Source organism: Carcharodon carcharias, chromosome 1 (assembly GCF_017639515.1).
Source record: "Carcharodon carcharias isolate sCarCar2 chromosome 1, sCarCar2.pri, whole genome shotgun sequence".
Taxonomy (NCBI): domain Eukaryota; kingdom Metazoa; phylum Chordata; class Chondrichthyes; order Lamniformes; family Lamnidae; genus Carcharodon; species Carcharodon carcharias.
The window spans coordinates 30,293,135-30,306,527 of NC_054467.1; the positions used below are offsets into that span (position 1 = coordinate 30,293,135).

General features: G+C 40.5%; 1 protein-coding gene across 1 annotated transcript in view; it reads right to left on the reverse strand.

Annotated features, from left to right (window-relative positions):
- Positions 1–13,393, reverse strand: part of mlsl (malate synthase-like) — a 47,729-nt gene continuing 34,336 nt past the window's right edge. The window contains exons 13-16 of the mRNA XM_041190439.1: positions 12,517–12,589; positions 9,835–9,902; positions 2,036–2,166; positions 1–522 (exon numbers count right to left, since the gene is read on the reverse strand). Coding sequence (XP_041046373.1) covers positions 399–522; positions 2,036–2,166; positions 9,835–9,902; positions 12,517–12,589 — 396 coding nt within the window. The 3' untranslated portion in view covers positions 1–398. The remainder of the gene's footprint in view (positions 523–2,035; positions 2,167–9,834; positions 9,903–12,516; positions 12,590–13,393) is intronic.

Consider the following 13,393-nt stretch of genomic DNA (forward strand, 5'->3'; position numbering starts at 1 on the left):
TAGTGGGGGAGAAGTGTTACTTTATTCATCTGTCAAGTGAAAGTTAACTAGGTAGTACAATATCCTGTTCTTAAACCTTTAAAAATACTAGATTTGCAAAGATAGTGCATTACATTGTGTGTACCAGTAGTTGAATCCTGCAGCAGTAGCAAATAATGATCATTGGTTAAGAGGGTTCAGTATATGAACTTGCAAACTTAAGTTTACACTAGGCTTGCAGGTTTTACTCTGAACATTAAAAATTTAATATTACACCATGGCATGTAAAGCTAATCCTGAGATATTTTTAAAAATCTATTAAAATCCTTAGTAAATGTTTTTGTTATTACTTTCTTTTGAATACACAAACTTTATTGGAATAACTATCTTGCATTGTTATGAGCACATGTTCTATGCAATTAATGGTTGGCACTTAAAAATGAATGTTCCAAGTTCAGATATGTAGTTAGGAATTCTGGGAAATCTCGCTTTTGCACAATTTCGAGGAATATTTCAGAAGCAGTGGAAAGGCGCCATTTGTAGCTGGGGAAAGAAGACAAAGTGATTACTAGTTAAATAGCTATGCTTATGGTTCTAGACAATATTCATTTAATAACATAAATTGTACATTAGCAGTTCTACACTGTAATTGTTCTCTTTAGTGAAATTTATTTTATAGGTTACTTTACTTCAGTGTTGCATCCGAGTTAACCAAAAGCACAAGGGCCAAGAATCCACCTTCATGCTGAGCCTTTGCTTGCCCAAATAGAATTAACAATATTCTATTCCCTTCCCCAGCCATCAAGTTGCACCAGAGGGGTAAGGTGTGTGTATGCCCTTTAAGCATGATTGATGCCCAGTGCAATGGTAATGAAAATATTCTGATCTTAGGAATTTTGGTTGAGGTTCTGGGTGGATGCGCTAATGCTGAAGAACACCACGATAAAAATGTAGTACTCTTTGTCTTGCGCTGCAATATCAATTAAGTTGGAAGCAAGATTTGAACCCACAGCCGGAATCAGTTGGGAGCATAGCCTCCTGAGCTACACTGGTGTCTTAATACATTTACCTGTTGTGGCTGCTGGCTTGCACTAGGAAAAAAAAATTGCTGTGCTATCATATTCTAAATATTTTGATGCAGAATCAAAGATTGATAACTAACAAAAGCATTGTTTTACTGTTAAATTATTTTCCATTTTGTATGAGTATGTTTTCCAGAAATATATCACTTGGATGGAAACAAGTTGCACACTCCAAAGGTAAACCGGAAATAAGAAAGCACTCAATGTAACCAAGCAGTGTGAGATGGGAACTGACATTCCTCTCTAGTGGGGATTGAATCGCACCCAAACTACATGTTGTTGCCCATTGCAGTCATACCAAAGATGCCAGCCACAGCTCTAGTGGAATTTTCTGGTTCAAAAGAAATGTGATTATTATTTTTCACCATGAGAGGCTATTTAAGGAATTGCTTTAATTTTAAAGAACATGCCAGAGATATAAAGGCACTACTTTATAAGCATTGATTTTAAAGGTGATGCAGCACATTATGCTCCAATATGCTGTAAATAATTAACTTTATGGACTTCTCTAGGATTACTTAAATGCTAGGTTGTCTGCTGTTCAGAAAGTTAATTTGTGCAAATCTGTCCAAAAATCCTTTCAGGGTGTGATGTGTCCTAGTTAGTTTTCCTTGTTTACTTGTGCAGGCTGTAAGCAAATCAATTTGAAGAATTATAATTGTAAATTGCATCAAATTATCAGGTTCTGAAGTATTTTTTCTTGCCTCTCAACAATATAGCTCATTCCCAGACATGGTAAAGTAAGTGATCTACTCAGGCCCCTGAATAGTCATCTGTTTTAGAAAAAAACATAAGATTTAGGTATGCTCTTGTGTCTCTCCTGGGAAGCCCTTCCCCTCTGATCAGTAGCTATTCCAGGATATATATCACACAGGACCTCATGTGGGGAAGAAATGCAAACCTTCAGCCTACTATTTGTTGAAAAAGCATCAAGCTAACCTTTTCTAACTAGTGGATACTTCTGCATTTCTTACCTGTCGGTGCAGCAGTGCAAAACCTCCTGTAGTTCGGTTTCTAATTCCTTTACAAGCTTTTGGACAAGGGTTCTGGTGACAGTTCTATTATCATCCTCCAATTTTACTCCATGTCGAATCCACTGCCAAACCTGTAATACAAGTTTAAGGGAAATGTTGAGAAGATACATTTTCCAGTATAGTTATAAGCAAGGGTCATATTGTTTCAATCTTTACACTGAGGACTCGATCTACTGTACTGCCATCCTTTTACATGCGGCAGAATCTGCCTGCAACCTATTTGTTAAAAATTGGTTACAACTAAAGTAGCTATCTTTAAAGAAAATCAAATGAAGCTTTTCCCAGAAATCCAGTTTTAATTGGTTATACCCTGAACTGATGTTTCCACTTCTGTCTTTATAACATTGCATCATGGTGATTTGGAAGATGTGCTGCTGTGCAATGCAATTTTAGCATGTGTTAAACCATGCAACAGCATGCTATGATCCCCGTGACATGACTTTTAGATAAAAATAAGTAATCTCTTCCTGCAACACTGCTAATTCAATCCTTTTTTGCTCTTTTTGTTTTTCACACTGTATCCATGTATCTTTCTCATATCTACACCACATAAATTAGTCTTCTCATTGGCACAGAGTCAGCCATTTTCTACTCGTCCAATGTCTGTGTGGCTCATATCCATTTTCCTTAATTACATATTATCTGTCTCTTGCAGCCTAAGATACAAAGAAGATGGAAGGTAACATCTTTGGCGGAGAGGCTGGACAAAGGTATTGAGAACTAGTACAACATAGGCAGTTGAGATTTGAAGGTAGAACTGAGTTAATCTGAAAGGAAGGTAATGGTTGGAACAAGGGGTCATGACTTGCGATAATCCAAGCGTCACTGAACCCAAAGTATAGACCCATATCTGGAATACCATAATGGATATAGAAGTGCCCGATTCAAAAATGCTAATATTGAAAATGTTAAATAAAAATGCGCATCTAAGCACAGTGTTAGTTGGAGGGTCTCAGTGGATCTGTGGCAAAGCCCTCAAAACTTAGCATTTTTGGTATGTGGAGAATTATATAGGATTCTGGTTGATATTCGGGATGAAAAGAATCAAAGGGGCTTCTTTACTGAAACCTGTCTTGTCCAAAGAAACATGGGCATACTATAGAAACATCATTAACAAAATGATGCTCAAGAAAAGCAAAATTATGTCAACTATAAAAGAGTGACAAATCAGAGCAACCAGTTTATAAAAAAATCAGGTACAATGATGAAGCAATGGTTCTGGTAAGCATCACATGCAGCAGGACAGAAGTTAATTTCCAATGGGTGGGGGGAAGCAAACAAAGGGGTGCAGTAGCAGTTTATTTTCAGCCTTGTTAACAAGTAACAATTTTTTTTGAAATGGTGAGTTAACATCAAAGAGCTGACAACTAAAAACAGCCTTGAACATGAACCTTGGCTTGGCCACTGTTTTAACAGACAAAACAGGAATTTGAGCCCATTTAATTGCATTGAATTTCCAGATTTTTACAAACATTTTTTCATAGTACATTCTGTGTTTCAGTTTTTTTCTGTGGTTTAATCTTTGTTTTCATGTCAAAGAGTTGAAATGTGAGTGCACTGACAGAGAGCTTCGTTGCTCATTTATTCACCAGTGGTATATTTAAATAATGGTGGGAGGCAGGACACAGGAAGTCAACGTTGTTCCCTTCTTGACCTCAACCACAGCTGACCTCAACAACCATCAGAAGAGGCATGGTAGCATACTTTGAGAAAGCAAAGCCAATCCCATTATTGCTGTTGTTGGAGGGAGATAGTCTTCCAGTGGACATCTCTGGCTCTCCTCAAGCTCCTCAGCTGCAGTTGGAAAGCGTAAGAATCAACTGGAGGAATGTCTCCTTTTAAATAAAAAAAAAATCAGGAATTTCTATCCCTCTTTACGACATTTCCTACATCTTAAAAGTGTTCAATGTACATCACAAGAAGTTTCTTGGTAAAATTCAGGTGGATTTATTAAGAAGCAATGTAGCAACAGGAAGAGAAACTTGATTGACAGGAAATAGAGGTTTATGGTTAATAGGCCCTGTTCAGAATTTATAAGGCTGTATACCAGGGATCAGTATTGGGTCCACTTGTGATATTGTTCTATATACCAGGAATACAAAACTTGATGGCACAAAAATAAATGGCTTGGCAAATAGCGCAGAAGAATGTACAAGAATTCAGGAGTACATTTGCAGTTGACAGAATGGGAAAAAAAGTGGCAGATGCAATTTAGTAAGTATATGTATGACCACCTCCAAGCCACATACCACCCTGACTTGGAACCATATTGCCAGTTCCTCCATTGTCACTGGGTCAAAATTCTACAGCTCCCTTCCTAATTACACCACATGGATTAGAGCATTCAAGAAGGTCGCTCAAGGGCAATTAGGAATGGGCTATAAATGCTGGCCTAGTCAGCGATGCCCACATCCAGTGAATGGAAAAAAAAAGAAACATTCTCATTTGTGTTTTTCTTCCCAAAATGTGTTTTTTACTTGATGGGAGACTGCTTGAGTGCATGAAGAGAACCATGGGTTCAAAATATAATTTCCTCAAAGTGTAACTATAGGTGGAAAAAGCACAAAAAAAAACATTATTTGAGTGTGGAGTACAGAGGAAATATTGATCAACTTATACAATATATTGGTTAGGAGACAGTTGAAAGTACAGTTGTCCCATTGTATAGCATATGGAGCAAATTCACCAGAATTGTGTTGGATTGGGAAACTGGTAACATGGGGAAATTTGAGAAGCTTGGACTATTTCCATTAGAACAGAGAAAGCTGAGATTTAATTGGTTTTTAAAATTATGGATAGATTTGAGAGAGTCAGACTTTTCTCTGATCAGGAAGTCAGTGATGGGTCATCAATTTAAAAATATAATTGGGACTGGGGACAGCGGTTTGGAGAAAGTTCTTTATGCAGAGGGTTGATGAGTGGAATGCTTTGCCACAGGGAATGAATGAGGCACAATCCTTTGCAATTTTAAAGGGAAAATTGGATGTATATTTGAATCTGAGGAAGGTACACAAAAGAGTGAGAACACTGGGATTTCTCTAGCACAAATGCAATGGGTCACGTGCTAATAGATTACTGCAAGGATTATATCACAGCAATTTAGGAGAGTTTGAGTATGCTTGTAACATGGATATCATGTCAACAGCACCATTACAAATCATGCTGCTGTAACAATTTTCCAGGAACAGTAAATTGTTTTGGTCCTCAAGTCATAAGCTTCATAAATCACAATGCTTTGTGGTTAGCAGTAATGCCCAGATTAATCTCACAAAAATGCAGATCCACCTTTTTTGAAACTTTGCCTGATGGTACTAAGACATAATACAGTACTAAACCAGTAAGATTGTAGCTTTGATCCTTGCTCTTTGAATTCACCTAGACCAATGATGGGGCACCTACAGATGATCTTAATGCCTTTGTTAAGGAAGGGGAAAAATAATCATCTTGTACAAAAACAAAAGGGGTCGCAGTGACTGGAACAATTGCTGAGGCATCTCTGTTAAGTGTTGGTCACTTGCTCTGACCAGACTGCAGACCCTGGCATCGTGCACCGACCTTGAGTCTCAGTGCAGCCTCAGAGCTGGCAGATGGACAGTTGCCATGATTTTCTCATTTAGCAGGTATAGGGGAAGTGCCACAAACACAGCAGACCATTCTATTGCCCTCATCAAGGCCTTTGACCTTGTCAGCAGAGGCAGACTCTTTAAAGTGAAACTGATGTGGAAAATAGGCTGCCCTCCTGGGCTTCATTTCTCCCCAGGAGCACATGCACAATTTCTTTGGTTACAAAGGAGCATCATCAGAGGCTTTCAAGATCAGCAGAATAAAGTAGGGCTGCGTCTTGGTGCCAACTCTCTGCATATTTTTCTCTGCTGCTGTTGAATGCTTTCAGTGACTCAAATGAGGGTGTCTACCTGCGTGCCAAAGCTGACAGCAAGCTGTTCAACTTTACAACAATTTTTTAATTCATTCACAAGATTGGGCTTCGTTGGCTGGGTCAGCATTTATTATCCATCCGTAGTTGCCCTTGAGAAGGTGGTGGTGAGCTACTGCCTTGATCCGCTGCAGTTGATGTGGTGTAGGTACATCCACAGTGCTGATAGGGAGGGAGTTCCAGAATTTTGACCCAGCGACAGTGAAGGAACAGCGATGTATTTCCAAGTCAGGATGGTGAGTGGCTTGGAGGGGAACTCTTGGAGATGGTGTTCCCATCTATCTGCTGCTCTCGTCCTTATTGATGATAGTGATCGTGGGTTTGGAAGGAGATTTGGTGAATTGCTGCAGCGCATCTTGTAGATGGTACATACTATGTGTCGGTGGTGGAGGGAGTGAATGTTTGTGGATGTGGTGCCAATCAAGCAGGCTGCTTTGTCCTGGATGGTGTCAAGCTTCTTGAGTGTTGTGGGAGCTGCACTTATTCAGGCAAATGGGGAATATTCCATCACACTCCTGACCTGTGCCTTGTAGATGGTAGCCAGGCTTTGGGGAGTCAGGAGGTGTTACTCACTGCATGATTCCTAGCCTCCGACCTGCTCTTGTAGCCAGAGTATTTATATGGTCAATGATAACCCCCAGGATGTTGATTGTGGGTGATGGTAATGCCATTGAACATCATGGGGCAATGGTTGGATTCTCTTTTGTTGGAGATGGTCATTGCCTGACGCTTCAGTATCTGAAGAGTCACGAGTGATGCTGAACGTTGTGCAATCATCAGCGAACATCCCCACTTCTGACCTTATGATGGAAAGGTCATTGATGAAGTGGCTGAAGATGGCTGGGCCCAGGACACTACCCTGAAGAGCTCCTGCAATGATGTCCTGGAGCTGAGATGACTGACCTCCAGCAAGCTCAACTATCTTCCTTTGTGCTAAGTACGACTCTAACCAGCAGAGAGTTTTCCCCCTGATTCCCAAAAACTCCAGGTTTGCTAGGGCTCCTTGATGCCACACTTGGTCAAATGTGGCCTTGATGTCAAGGGCAGTCACTCTCACCTCACCTTGGGAGCTCAGCTCTTTCATCCATGTTTGAACTAAGGCTGTAATGAGGTCAGGGGCTGAGTGGCCCTGGTGGAACCCAAACTGCGTGTCATTGAGCAGGTTATTGCTAAGCAAGTGCCACTTGATAGCACTGTTGATGACCCCTTCCTTTACTAATGATTGAGAGTAGATTGATGGGGCGGTAATTGGCCAGGTTAGATTTGTCCTGCTTTTTGTGTGCAGGACATACCTGGGCAATTTTCCACACAGCCGGATAGATGCCAGTGTTGTTGCTATACTGGAACAGTTTGGCTAGAGGTGCAGCAAGTTCTGGAGCACAAGTCTTCAGTACTATTGCTGGAATATTGTCAGGGCCTATAGCCTTTGCAGTGTCCAGTGCCTTCAGCCATTTCCTTATCAAGTGGAGTGAACCGAATTGGCTGAAGACTGGCATCTGTGATGCTGGGGATCTCCGGAGGAGGCCGAGTGGATGGCTCATCTTCAAGTTGACCAGGATCAGAATCGATGCCTGGGAAATCCTTGTTACTGACCGGGGTGCCTGGAGACAAGCAGTCAGGGAGGGTATAGAAAAATCAGTGGGCAAAGCAAATGACCAGATGGAAGAAGAGTGTGTGTCAGAAAGAAAAACACTTAACTTCGGGCCAACGTTATTCATTGTGCCAGTTGCAGAAGGGATTACCATTCACAAATCTGCCTCTACAGCCACAACAGATGGTGTTCAATCTAGAAGTGACATACACCAAGGTCAGCCATGATCTCATTGGCGAAGTGGGCTCAAAGAGCTGAATGGCCTACTCCTCTCATTTCTTATGCTCTTATGTAAGGGCTAATGTGCCACCCAGAGGTACGTTACTGGCATTAATGGGCAGCCCACTGAGTCCAGAGTCTGCAAACTGTATGGAGGCTGCCAACCATCGGCAGGTCAGAGGGCCAGCAGTGACTCCCCTCAAGCGCCCAATGATGGATCTGTGGAAGGTTTCCCCTCTACAATGATGGCCCTTACAGTTCTTACCCTTTAAATGTGTTCATCAAACATCTGAGAGTACTTGCATTTTGTAGCACTCTTGTACTTACTACCTCCCTCAGCAGCACCCATTTCCCAGTGGGGCTGCCAGCCACCCAGTGCTGCAGGCCCTTTCATTGGGCACCTCATATTGCAATCTTGCCCATCACCCTTAATTGGCCAGTGAATATGGAGTGGGCATTAGGAGGCCGTGTCTCAAAGTTGCTCTGGCAGGCGTACTGAAGCCTTGTGCAAGCTCAGGACCTGAATCTAATCCCAATGTTAAAGTCCCGACAGCTGGGAGAACATTCAGCCTAGTGCCTCTGTGAAGGGGGAGGTCTATTGTGAGACCTTTTTGGAAAGTGACTGGTATCAATATAGATAAAACAAACCAAAATTATAAACTAGCATTTGTGACATTAAATCTTTCTAGGAAGGTGTGCCCCCAATCCTTGATGTAAAGCATGTAAGTGGGAGCAACATTTGGAACAATTGTGTACAATACTAAATTACTACTGTACCTACAACCCAGGTTTCCACTTCCAAATACTTCGAGCATCCAATGGCCTTTCGTGTTGTCAAATACCCTTATGTTCAATAATAACGGGAGTCACTCTAGGTTATAGGAGCAACCCACATGCATCCTGGAGAGATTCCATTCAATTTTACACAGAATTTATCTGAAGATTTCGTTGATGTGTCCAATCTTTTTTTAAAAAATTGATACCAGCTAGATACTGCTATGCAGTCATGGAACTGTCTATATTTTGATTTAATAGGAAAAGCCTTTCCTCTGATAGTTCTGTCATTAAAAGCATCATGTCTGACCCAGAGAAGAAATTCTCAAATTTAATTCCCAGACCATTTTGCATTTGCTGATCTTAATTAGGTGAAATTAGGGGGTGCTACAATTAGATGCAGCACCCACACCTACAACTTTCCACACCAGGTTTAGGATGAAGAAAACCATCCTGTGGTTCCTGCTCCTGACTACTTACTTGTTTTCCAGAAGGGAGTTACTAGTTTGTGGTGGGAGCACATGAGATCAAACTATGTTTAATGACCTTGATCAAATAGCTTCCTCGCTGTTTGAACTCATGTGAAAAGTGGCTCTATGGGTAAGTTACTCTCAGACAAACCACACTAAACCCATCCCCCAACAGAAGTTGATGCGTTCAGCAGAAACAATGGGTGGGTTCTAATCTTCAGCCCTGTTTACGTTAGTTTTGAGGGACCTGGATGGATCAATGTTTCTTCTCTCCACTGGCTTGTAGGTGTACTGGATAAAATAAGCTTTGGAATCATTTCAATCCAGTTCCTAATGTATGTGATACCACAGTAAAAAAAAAAACACCTTCAGACTGGTACTTAATAGGCCAACTGACTTGCAGAGTAAAATGTGTCCTTCAGACGTTGGACTTGAGGCATTTTATCGGGGCAATGCGAAGTTAACTTCATTTTACATTTTAACCCATACCACACGATGCAAAAATACTTAACATAGACACCTGGCACAAAAAGGTGGGAAAATATTCCATTCCAAAGAACTAATCTATACCGTGATTCACACATAATACGCAGAAATTTGAAAAAAAAACTTCATGGTGGATAAACCTATTTTTAAAAAGTTGTGCCCCACATTAATTTACTTGATATTGAGGAAGCAAACAACAAAATGGCACATTTTATATATTTAAATATATAAAAATATAACTGTAGTCTAAATAGGATAACTCTACCTGTGATCGGGAAATTTCTGCAGTAGCTGAATCCTCCACCTGACCCCGAAAGTAAGTGTGACCTTGACCTACATTAAAAATAAAGTTGCTACAACTTACTTAAAATAAAAAATAACTACAATGATTCAAACTTTTATTTTTCTTTTTTTAGTCTATTTACAAAGTCGGTGTGAAAAATTAACATCTGTGCTAGTCACGCTCATTGCCAATCATACACAGTACCAGATGTTTTTACAGAAAATATGACAGCAACAGCCACACTTCTTGGCTTGCAAATGAAGTTACAAGTGTATAAATATTTTTTAGGCCAGGATTTTACGGCCTCTCCTGTCTGGCAGGATATGGTCCTGCTGAACTGAATGGAGATTTAAATGGCTCGCCACATCGCTGGGGGGGAGACACGCCATGGTGGGGGTGTAAAACCCTGGGTTTTATCTACAGTCAAGTGATGGCCTCTAAAGGCAAACTGACACTCCAAGCTTTCAGGCTTGCTTGTGAGGAATGGTCAATAGAGTTCAAGCATGACCAGTGACCTTTGGGGGGTGGTGGGGGGGTGGGGGGGTAGAGGAGCAGCATGTGAGAATATTGTAAGGGGTATAAAATACAACTTAGAACTTTAAAAAATCACTATTCTAGGAGTTATTATCTGAGTTTATGTCTGAACTTGAAAGAATTAAGGGCAAGAAATTGATGTTTGTGCTCAAAATAAGGTTGGTTTAAAAGGCTGAATACACTCTTCTTTTGACTGACATATTTAGAGTTAAAACTGGGTGCAAATTGGGGTGGAATCCATTGTCTTATCACAGATACCCATTCCCCACATCTCTTTCTTCAGAATCTCATCTTGTCCTCTATGTAGTACAGTATTTTGGGGCAGGCTGTTTCAATAGTCCACTAAGTCACCACCAATCTTAGCAGAAAAACTGCCAAAAGAAAAATCAAAATTTCATTCAAATTAGGAGCAGAAAGCCATTTGGACCCTCTGCTGTTCAACAAGATCATGGTTGACCTGATTGTGGCCTCAACTCCACATTCTCATCCAGCCTGAATAATCTTTGATTCCCTTGTTAGTCAACACTGTAGTCTAAATAGGATTGAGCCTCTGCCTCAAAAATATTCGATGACCCTGTCTCCACTGCTCTGGAAAAGAGTTCCAAAGATTCACAACCCGCAAAGAAAAAACATTCTCCTCATTTCCACCTTTAAATGGGAGACCCCTTATTTTTAAACAATGTCCTCTAGTTCTAGTCTCTCTTACAAGGAGAAATATCCTTTCAGCATCCACCCTGTCAAGTCCCTTCAGGATCTTATTTGTTTCAACAAGGTCGCCTCTCAATCTTCTAAACACCAACTGACACGAGCCCAACCTGTCCAGCCTTTCCTCATAAGATGACAAACACCCACCCCGCCCGGGTATCAGTCAAGTGAACCTTCTCTGAACTGCTTCTAAAACATTTATATTCTTTCTTAAATAAGGAGACCAAAACTATGCACAGTACTCCAGATGTTTCACCTACACCTTATGGAACTGTAGTAAAACATCCCTAACTTTATATTCCCCTCCCCTTGCAACAAATGGCAATATTCCATTTGCCTTCCTGATCATTTGCATTCTAACTTTTTGTGATTCATGGACCAGGACACCCAGATCCCTCTGTACCTCCGAGTTCTATAATCTCTCCATTTAAATAATTTGCTGCTTTACCATTCTTCCTGCCAAAGTGGACATGTTCACATTTTCCCACATTATACTCCATCTGCCAATTTTTTGCCACTCACAACCTAACTATATCCTTTTGTAGATTCCTTACCTCCTCTTCACAACTTACTTTCCTACCTATCTTTGTATCATCAGTAAATTTAGCAACCATACTTTTGGCCCTTCTTTCAAGTTATTGATATGAATTGTATAGTTGAGGCCCAAACACATCCCTGTGGTACTCCATTTGTCACAGCTTGACAACCAGAAAAAGACCCATTTATACCTATTGTTTCCTATTGCTAACCAATCCTCTATCCATGCTGTTACCACCCTCCCCCTATATTATGAGCTCTTATTTTACATAGTAATCTTTGATGTGGCGCCTTGTCAAATGCCTTCTGAAAATACAAGTACAATACATCCAGAGATTCCCCTTTAACCACATTGCTTGTTAATTTCTCAAAGAACTCCAATAAATTAGTCAAATATGATTTCCCTTTCATTCCTTGTCTCCATTGGAGTTACAGAGTTCTATGGGACTCATTTTATGCAGGACATTTTGGTGTATCTAATTCTATTTGCTAGTTATGAATTGTGCGTAATGGGTACAGCCAAGTTTACCACTTCCTTCGCTTCACCTCCAAACCTGCAGTTTATTATCATGGCTAGGAGCTCCATCTAGTGGCTTGACAGATAACTGATGAACCTTCTTTCCAAACAGCAGATAGAGAGCTGACAGACAATTCAGAGACACGAGTTTATCAATCTATCTTGTTGGGAGGTAATTATTGCATTACCAGGCTGCCTTTGGCTTCAGCTATGCTCACATCTTTCTATTGGATCAAATTAAAGGGGGATGGGGTGGGCAATTGGTTCAATTTCCAGTTGTTGGACCAAACACACATCAATGATGAGTTAACCATTCACATTTCTAACCCGAAAATGATCACCAAAAAAACATTTTCTAAAACTGTCCTTACCTCTTAGCCATGCTTCTATGAAGAGAATGCCAACTCCAATGTTATATTTTAGTCCATGCAAGGTAACCCCACCCTAGATATTGAAAATATGAAATTTATTAGTGCATCTCCTGCTTGTTTCATACCTTCACACATTTTTTCCCTTTGAGGAATAATGGGGGAGCTTTAGAAGGATTAGCTGGCTGGTTATCAACTAGTTCGAACTATGTCATGAACACTTCTTCCTTGGCTAACAAGTTCTGAAGTCCAACTTAAACCTCGAGTTTCTCCCTCAGAGGTAGGGATGCTACAACTGAGCCACAAGGCCTCCATGTTTCTAGACACAAAAATAATATGCATTTACATTTAAATTAAAAAATGACTATTGTTGCATCTTTTGCACTTCAGTGAAATTATCAGATATCCTCAGTTTAGACATAGGAAAAGATAAGTTACAGAATGAAGTTCCCTCTATTGGGCACAGACAGCCAATTTTATCCCCAAACTTGGAAAAGCACTCTTCACTGCACCAGTGTGCTATTTCTTACATCAGGCAAGCTTGTGATCTAATTGGCTGGGAATTATGTCGATAAGTGCAAAAATTATGGCTATCACTTTGTGCATTTGCCCCACTGGAAATGGGGTTCAGACTGCTCAACCTCAGTGCCTCTTTGGCTCAATGGTTACACACTTGCCTCTGAGTTAAAAGATTGCAATTTCAATCTACATCCCAGGCCTTGAATATGCAATCTACAGTGACACTCCTGTACAGTATTGAGGGTGTGCTCCATTATCTATGTGGATGTCCCATCTGCCTGTTTCAAGATTTAAGGGTATGTTAAACATTCTATAGCACTCTTCAATGAAAAGCAGGGAGTTCTCCAAACATTCTGGCTAG